Source organism: Amphiura filiformis, chromosome 2, assembly GCF_039555335.1.
Source record: "Amphiura filiformis chromosome 2, Afil_fr2py, whole genome shotgun sequence".
In the NCBI taxonomy this organism is placed as follows: Eukaryota; Metazoa; Echinodermata; class Ophiuroidea; order Amphilepidida; family Amphiuridae; genus Amphiura; species Amphiura filiformis.
Window position 1 is genome coordinate 13,019,728 of NC_092629.1, and position 10,048 is coordinate 13,029,775.

A 10,048-nucleotide genomic window follows, 5' to 3' on the forward strand; every position below is an offset into this window, starting at 1 on the left:
TTAGGGTCTTATGGTTAGGGTTAGGGTTAGGGTTAGGGTTAGGGTTAGGGTTAGGGTTTAGGGTTAGGGTTAGGGTTGGGGTTAGGGTTAGGGTTAGGGTTAGGGTTAGGGTTTTTGCGGGATGGTACACACACATCAAAGGCCCGTGCCGTAGCATAACCGACGGAGTGACACGCATTGGCAACATCTGCGCTGGTAGTAAATTCCACTTTTCTGTGCTTTACCTCAGTTATCTGGCTCCAAATTTAAAGGTGTCATATCTGACACTAAAAGCAAACATTTTATGGAAAAGAAATACCAATCTATTTTTATGGAAATGTTACAACATGGCTTTAACATTATGATTCTAAAGATTAAAGAAAATAGAAAAGCTAGTTCTTTAAACAAAAGCTAGTTCTTTAAACAAAATACCGCTTTTTCTGGGAGTTCTATTTCTTCAAAGTATTCTTTAGGCAGTTCTTTCTTGTTAATTCTCGCCATGTCTAGAATAATTTTGTATGCCTCTGTCAACCGTCCTTTTGATATCAACCAACGCGGTGACTCTGTAACGAGACTGAAATACAAAATAAAACAAGGTGATATTATAATGTTAATTGAAATTTAGAAATTTAATGAAATCAGCATGTAGATGAAAAGCAGAGAAGATCTGAACACATTGTCCACGTGGCAGGATATGTGGCAAATGAGCTTCAATGCCGACAAGTGTTTTGTTCTAAGGCTCACACATGCAAAAACTCCCTAACAACATCAATACACATTAGGAAACAAAATCGTACAAAACACATCATCTCACTCATATCTTGGTGTCGAAATAACATCTGATCTCATATCCAATCTAAAGTGGCTAAGGCCAATAGGGCCCTGGGATTTATCAGGCGTAACCTATATTCATGTCCAAAGGACCTGAAAGCTACGGCTTACCAGACTTTAGTACGACCCCACTTGGAATACTCATCTACCATCTGGGATCCACACACCCAAGATTTGAAAGACCAGCTAGAAAAGATCCAAAGAAGAGCGGTAAGATTCGTCTGCAACGATTTCCGACGCACAAGCAGCGTTACAGCAATGTTGAATGCCCTTCAATGGGATACACTGGAAAACAGACGCAAAGCAGCCCGACTGTCCATGTTTCATAAAATTCACCACGGTCAGACTGCCATACCGGCAGGAAAGTTCTTACAACCGGTCACACGCCTCTCCAGACACAATCACAGCGAATCCTACAAGCTAAAGACATCCAACAAGGACTGTCACAAGTTCTCATTCTTTCCGCAGACAATAAAAGACTGGAATAATCTACCACAAAGCATAGTAACCATCCAAGATAACAAGTAATTCAAATCAGCAACCATAGCACATCTAAGCTAGCAACAAAAGGACTAAATACCCTAGCGCACATCACGCTTCTTCTCGCTTGGCTCTTTAAGAGCGTTGAGAATATTGAACCAGATCCAGATCCAGAAGCAGAATAAGAAGAACGAAGGAGAATGAAGACGTAGAATCTGAATATAAAGAAATAGAATGACGAAGAACATGACGACGAAGAAGAAGATGATGAAGAAGAAAAAATAAAAGGAAAAAGTATAACAAGAAGAATATGTTGTTGATGATGATGATGATGATGATGATGATGATGATGATGATGATGATGATGATGATGATGATGATGATGATGATGATGATGATGATGATGATGATGATGATGATGATGATGATGATGAAGATACTTACAGCTGGAGACATAAACAAACCACTGCTGGCCCTGCAAGTGTAAACATCAACATCCTCCATTGACGAATTTGTGACGAAGCTACAGCCAGAAATATGAATCCTACAACTTGCCAAATGTCAATTAAAAATGCGACAGATGCTCGACGTGTAGGGCCAACAAGCTCGTTCACTGTAAACAAAACAAACAATACTATTACTAGCACACTATTAGCACATCGTAGCGTAGGTAGTCCGTCGTAAAGTTAGAATATCTTTTTACACGTCGTAACTTTCAGATGTATTCCTGGTACAAATCCATATTACGTATCAACAATATTCTTATTGGAAGTTCGTTACGCCGTAATAACTTACGGTCGAATTTCAGTTAAACCATAGATTTTAAATTGAAATCTATGGTTAAACACGTGTCGCGATCCGGGGTCGCGATGTCGGAAATGTTAGTGAAACGCACCCCTGTATCCGTATAACTTTTTACTGAAGGGTTTAACTTGAAAATGAAAATTGCTAATTCGGGAGAGCGTGGCGCAATGGTTAGGGTACTTGCCTTTAGTGCATGAGGTCCAGGGTTCAATTCCCGGCGGTGGCGATTTGCTGGGATATTGACTTGGGAAAAAAAGTCTGAAATTAATTGGCAACTTCTGTAGATTAAATTCAGACTTCCGCTCTCCCCATGGTTCATTTAGAATTGGGTAATTGAATCATGAAAATATTCCGTCCTTCGGAGGGGACGTTAAGCCGTCGGTCCCGTGTGCAGAGAGCCATACCTGTACATGTATTTCGCAACCAGTTTTGAAAAGAGTAGGGTGTTAACCTCTGACTGTTCCCAATCCGTCCCGGTGTTCAAATGGACCCAATGGAAATAAGCTTCAATAGAGGCTTTCTTGGGTTATCCAGGGTTGTCAAAATCCGAACAAATCAAACAAAAGCTAACAATGGTTTGCCCAAACGTAGACTTGAAAACTGAAACTTCCATGTGCCCTTGGAATTATTCGTGCAACGGTGGCACCATAATTTTTCCCGGTGGTTAGTTGGTGGGGGAAGGAGGCTAAGTAAAATCTGGAGGGTGGGCCAAATTCGGAAATGTTTTTGGCTATTTTTGGTTCTATTAAATGTGACATGCTACCACGAAATAAGAGCAAAGTCGCAAGGTGGAAGTTTCAAGATGGGCTAGGCTGCTGCGTTGCTGTTCTTTGTTTCACACGCACCTGTTCAAGCCAATAGTATGTCTGTATGTCCTTTGTTAATGGGGCACAATAGGTAATTTACGAAGTACGCGCTGCTGGCTTGTACGGGTGCGAATCAAACAAAGAACTTCAACTCGGCAGCCAAGATGTCTCGAAACTACCAACTCGCGACTTTATGCTCATTTCGTGGTAACAGCTCATTAAGGATACGATACATGATTTACCGACAAGTGACTCATTTCGGAATGCGATCATGAATTTTGAAGAAAAAAAGTTTCCACAGGCTTCGTTGGGACTCGAACCAGCGATTCTAAACTTCCTTCGATTACGCGTCTAGCTCTTTACCGCTCGGCCACCGTGGCAGTTGAGCGGATGAGTGTAATGATAAAAGATCAATCTCATAATGCCATCTTTAGCCTTTTGTTTACTAAAAAAAGACGCGTTTTGTAAAGATAGATTAGCCGTTTTATGCATAAATAGCACGAACGTTTGGGAAAGGTTTCAAACAAATAATAAAGACACTGATGTGATGATGAAATTGCGTAAGTCGGGAATTATCTGCGTCGCAATGTTTTGTTTTGGTTTTAGGAATTTGACCTTAAAATTTACGACTTCGTGACATTATCATTCGAAATCAACAAAAGATATTTCAACACTATATGTCCTCATTCTTTCTCTAGAATGTTTTGTACATGTATGTGAAATAGCTTCAACAATGGTTCGCTGCATAATGGTAAAAATAGCCTTGACCTAAAAAGGGCGAGAGGTACCATATTTACGGATTCAGGCTAAATTTAAAATTGATATAAAACGTTTGTTTTTTGACCGATTACAAAAATTAATTTTTGTCGTATAAAGAAATTGTATCTGGCGTGAATTACACTACAGTTTTTATTCCTAGGGCTCTTTGACTTCTTCAAATAATTTTTTAATGATAGAGTGAATCTCCTGGCCCTCTATAATTAAGCACAAAAGATTGAGTCCCCTTAAGAGATGGAGGCTCATAGCTGAAGATCATGCGCTGCGTCCCTCATCAGATGGGAATACTTACTCAATGTGAATAATACAAGAAAAGTACCCTGCCAAGTTGCACCTGCTATTACACGTACGATGACATACATGGTAAAACTGTTACATATGGCTAGGAAAAACCCTGACATCGTTGACAATAGTAACATTGTGGCAAGTATCCTGTACCTCCCATACCTGACAAGGAAGCAAGGAATATACAACATTAGGATACCAAATGCCTTAAAGGCCTCGGATAGCAACGTTTGCATAGTATTTGTGTGACCTGAGAGGACATCAGACATATAGAATTGCATTTGGAATACAAGGAATGTCCTTCTAATATCGAATTTTTTTTTACTTTTGAAATTCGGGATCAGAGGATGATTTTTAAATGTGCTTAAAAGCACTTCCCACAACGCCACTGTGTTGACTTGCGGTTAGCACAGCTGTGTGAGTGAACATGACACCACTGCTCGCACATTGCATTGACGGGCATGGTTAAATTTGAATTTGGACTTATATATTTACAATAAAAACGCATTCAAAATGCTAGTCGATTTCACATTTTATGTTACCTACAGAAGGTGTGAATTATCCTTTATGCATACATCACTTTTATTCTGAAATCGACCAAGTAATAATGACCCAGCAAACACAAAACGTTTTCGACATCATTCGCAAAAGGTTATAAAAGGTCAGAAAACGTTTAAATGTCGGGTTATATAAAGGGTATATTAAGAGTATAAAACGTTTTCATAACCTTAAAAAACATTTTTGATAATCTACTGCTCAGCAAACAAAAATGTTTTACAGAAAACGTTTAAATGTCGGGTTATAATTATAAAGGGTATAAAAACGTTTTAATAACATTCCAAAAACATTCTTAAAAACTTGATACAAAATATTCTAAACAAAATGTTATTTTGGGGTTGAAAAAATATTTTGCAAAAAATGTTTGCCCAAAATATTTGCAATAACGTTTTAAAAACGTTTTCATGACCTTTATATAACCCGACATTTAAATGTTATTAAAAGGTTTTGAAAAATACATTTTAAGAACATTTCTGTGTTTGCTGGGTTCAAATATTTTAACATAATGTTATTTAAGTATTGACAAAATATTTGGCAAAAATGTTTGCAATAATAGTTTAAAATAACATTTTTTGAAAACATTAAAAAAATATTGTTGTAGTGTGTTTTCATACAAAACGTTTTACAACGTTATCATGACCTTTATATAACCCGACATTTTAATGTTATTAAAACGTTTTTACCTAAACCAAAAGCCAAAATATAACTTATTGAAAACGTTTTTAAAACGTTTTTGTGTTTGCTGGGGACACACACACAATTCTTAAACAACATCTTTTGCACAGAATTCAATGGGATTTTAAAAGTAAAGTGGCAGTTGAAACTCTAGTGATAACACGTTTGCAGTGCATGATGGGGCTTCCTTAAATCATCCTCTGATTCGGGGTATAATACAAATTTTATGGCAAATTATTAAAATTGGATATTTTTGTATTTCTGATATTAAACCGTCCCCGATGTAATACATTTTATGGCAAATGATTAAAAAATATATTTTTGTGAAATTTACCAGTCCTCGAAGTACACTTTATCAATCTAATGATATGTATTTAAAGTGTATGTAGCTGGGATGAAAAGCCTTCCATCAATTGAAATTTTTGACTTTTCATATTGAAGATATACATTTTTTTTCCAAAAAAGACCTAAATTTTGTTGGTGTTATGTGGAAATCTATATCTATAATACGAAACATTTTCATATGATGTACGGCATTTCATCCCAGCTACATACACTTTAAGTACATGTCATAAGATGTATACAAATTACTTCGAGGACTGTTAAATTTCAAAAATATCAATTATTTAATCATTTGCCATAAAATGTGGATTTTCGCGATTTCTTATCAGAAGGATTTTGCTCGTTTTCAAAAACGAGGGGGTACTGATAATGAAAAAGGCTTTTTTTTTCAGGGGCGATTTTTTCCAAAATTTGGACCTGTTTTGACCAAATCAGTGTAAAAACCTTTATCTGATTTGTGATGTTTTGGGACTTTTTTATACTTTTGCAAATAAGGGGTGATACTGCCGCATATAAAAGGCTTGCGGTATTTTCTTTATATTTTCCAAATTGTGGTCCCGACAATTTTGATACACCCTGTATATAATTACATGTCAACAACTCACCGATCAGAAAGCCCGCCACAAACGGCAGATCCAATCACTGAACCCAAATACAGCATGGACTGTGCTAAGTCGGGAAGGCCACGTTTATTGCACACTAAATCAAACTAAAATATAAAGATATTAGAGAGATTGCGATGTTCCATACATTCTACGTGGACCGTGCGTTTATACGGAGTTTAAAACGGCGTATTTCGGTGCTTCCCAAAATATAGTGTCCACAGCTTATAAGCCCCCCCCCCCTAATATTCTTTAAAATAAGTCGAAAAATGTTTTCCAAATTGTAAACATATACATACATACATACATACATACATACATACATACAAACGACGCTTAATATAGCGCATTTCCAAAAATGAGCAATGCGCTTTACATGCAACAAAAATTAATAAACAGAAGCTATACTGACCACAGCAATGCAGAAAAAGGGAAACATATGAAATGAAAACAACTTAATACAGATAGGTTTTTAAACTGGCTTTAAAGGCACTAACAGTGGGAGATGAGCGGATGGTTATAGGAAGGTCATTCCACCATTTGGGACCACAAACACTGAAAGCGCCATCGCTGAACCTCCTGTTGTATTTCGGAGTCGCGAGACGGTTAACATCCAGAGCTGAGCGGAGACCTTGTCTTAATGGTTTGTGAATTGTGATGCTATTTGTGAGATAGTCAGGAGCCAGGTTGTGAACAGTCTTGAAAACATACAGGAGAACTTTGAAAATGATGCGTTTGTTAACGGGCAACCAGTGAAGTGTGTCTAATAAGATTGAAGCTGAGTGGCGACGAGGGAGTTGGAAAATTATGCGAGCTGCTTTGTTTTGCAGACGTTGAAGGCGTGTGATGTCTCCAGCCTTGCATCCAGCGAGCAGTGCATTGGCGTAGTCCAATTTGGACAAGATAAGGGCTCTCATTGCACAGCTACAGGTATTTTGGTCAATGTAACGACGTATACGTGATATGTTCCACAAAATAAAATTCAGAGACTTGCAAAGAGCAGTTACATGAGATGACATGGTCAATGAAGTGTCAAAGGAGACACCTAGGTTCCTGATGGATGAAGATGGAACAATCTCAGTGGCTCCAATGCACAACGTAGTGCCAGACAGACGAGTTAAGTTATGTGGTGATGCTGCAATGAAGAATTCGGTTTTTGAATTGTTCAGTTTGAGCTTATTTAGTGTCATCCAAGAATGAATCTCTCTGACACAAGATGACAGTTTAAACAGAGCACATGCAGCATCACCAGGAACTTTGGGGTTGAAAACAAGGTATAATTGAACATCATCAGCGTATATGTGATACATTATACCGTAATGCCGAATGATGGTAGCAACATATTGGGAATAAGCTGTAAATGCCCTAGGACCAATAATTGATCCTTGTGGGACACCATAACACAGTCCAAACACATCCGACATCGACCCACTTACATTAACTTGAAATGTACGATCAGTCATATACGACCTAAACCATTGAAGAGCTGTGCCTTTGATACCAAAGTGATGTTCAAACCTATGAAACAGAATGTCATGATCAATGGTATCAAAGGCAGCAGACAAATCTAACAGAATCAAGAAGGCAGCTTGGTTATCATCCAGGGCACGTGCGATATCATCTTTTACTTTGAGCAGAGCAGTCTCGGTACTATGTTTGTGCTTGTACGCAGACTGGAAGATTTCATCAAGATCGTTCTGTTCAATGTGCTCATTAAACTGGGTGATCACTGCCTTCTCGATTATCTTTCCAATAAAACTTATATTGGAAACTGGCCTGTAATTGTGAAGGTCATTCCAATCAAGAGTAGTTTTCTTAATTCGAGAGACTTATTTACAATGTTCTTGATATACGGTACAACAATATCAATGTTTTCTTTTACCAGCCAAGTTGGCATACAATCAAGCAGACAGGTCTTATTAGCACAACCCACGATTATTTCACTGACCTCAGTATCATTTAGTTCTTTAAATGAAGTAAGTTCTCTGTCAACCACAATAGTAACGTTCATTTCAGCATTTGGCCCAGAATTTACAGGATCATCATCAATGCTACATCTTATTTTAGCAACCTTGTCAATAAAGTACTCTGCAAATTTGTTACACAGCTTATCTGGTGTATCAAAAGTGGGCAGTATTTTACCAGTCTTATTTAACAGAACGCCTAGAGTCTTAAAAGTGTCCTTTGTATTTGAGTTGCAAAGTGAGTCCTTGTAATACGTCTCTTTTGATTTCTCAATCATCTTCACAAGCTTCTCATGTTGTATCATGTAGGCATCCCTGTCAACTTGCAGACGAGTCTTCCTCCATTTTCTTTCCAGCCTTCTTTGTTCACGCTTTACTTCTCTAATGTCATCATTATACCACCGGGGTCGTGGACGAATAGTCCGAGACCTGGTACTTTGTGGGGCATGTTTATCTAACACAACTTCAGAAGAATGCGCGAAGTGTTCAAGGAAGTCGTTCACGTCTGAATCAGGAGGTGTTATCATGGTGGTAGTCAATTGATGTTCAAGATCAGCTTGAAATGCTAACATATCAATTTTGCGATAGTCACGCAATTCGCAGGTAACTCTGATGGGTGGAGGCTTATGTTGTTGTAGGATACATCTAACTATCTTGTGGTCTGAGCCAAGATAGAGGCCTACGTCACACAGTCTCACTAAGTCCTCGTCATCACGAGTCATTATAGGATCTAGTAAGCGGCCTGATATATGGGTAGCCTCCTTAACATGCTGTTGTAGCCCAAAAGCAGATAGAACTGAAGTAAAACGTAAGACATCAGGTTTATCAGGTAGATCTAAGTGAAAATTAAAATCACCAAGGATAACTAGTTTACCTGGAAATAAGGTGACTTCATGTAAAAACTCCTCAAACTCTTCAAGAAAACCAGATACTGTATACTTGTTCTTTGTGATGGGTATGGGCGATAAATGACAACGTAATGAACTCCGTTGTTGGGATCAAGAAAGTTGGCATGCTCAAAAGTGACAGTGTTCATTTTTGATGTCTGGAGCCTCAAACCAAGTTGTGATTTAAAAAGGGCACCAATACCGCCGTGATTGCTTGTACCCCGGGGAACATTGAAAAAGGTGTATCCATCAGGTTTTAGTTCACCAATTACCACCGGATCATCAACAGCTAACCAAGTCTCAACAAGGAAAACTGCATCAATGTCATGTTGAATTACATATGCATTGAGAGATGTTGTTTTGTTTCGAATTGACCTTGAATTCCATAATCGAACATCAAAAAGTGGTTCTCTGTTTATATGGGGGTATATGAGATTGCGTTTCACAGTAGCTTTATTTATAATGCTTCCATTTTGACTAGGTTTATTTGTAGATACTATACAAGGGATAGTTCTACAGTCCTGTGATTCCATAGTCAGTTCTTGAGTATATTGTAACAGTCTGGGGTGTCGTTTACCTCCTCTTCTACCCCTTCTAGTAGGGGGTTTTGCTCGTAACCCAAGAGAGGTGATATTTGCCCATATATCTTCAGGCATAGTTGGGTTCTGGTAAAACACATAGTGCTGTATAGTTGAAGTTGTATATCACAATCAATTTGATCAATAGTACTTACTGCTGGTGAATACCAATATAGTGTTACCAATACCAGCCAAGTCCCAATAAATGCAATCAATGATGTATTGATTGATCTAGCTCTGTGGTGTAGGCCTGCTACTGTGCTTGCCATATTCAGAAAAGAGGATCCAAGTTACATAAAAATCCACAAAAACACAGCAAAATCACATTGAGATTCGACCAAAATTGTCCAGGAGTTTCCATGAACAATACTTGACACTTGGTAACAAATACAGAAGTATAGTTTCCTTACATCTGTAGTATAGCCAGACAGATTCAGGAGAGGTGTGCTGCAACAGATCAGCGCACAACCTCATATAAAA

General features: G+C 38.1%; 1 protein-coding gene across 1 annotated transcript; it reads right to left on the bottom strand.

Moving 5' to 3' along the window:
• Positions 1-6,594: 6,594 nt before the first annotated feature.
• On the bottom strand, positions 6,595-9,646 carry LOC140138318 (uncharacterized). The gene is made up of 3 exons (XM_072160230.1): positions 9,568-9,646; positions 8,088-8,899; positions 6,595-7,884 (listed from the first exon to the last, which is right to left on the bottom strand). The coding sequence occupies exons 1-3, from the start codon at positions 9,644-9,646 to the stop codon at positions 6,595-6,597; spliced, it is 2,181 nt and encodes a 726-aa protein (XP_072016331.1).
• Positions 9,647-10,048: the final 402 nt, after the last annotated feature.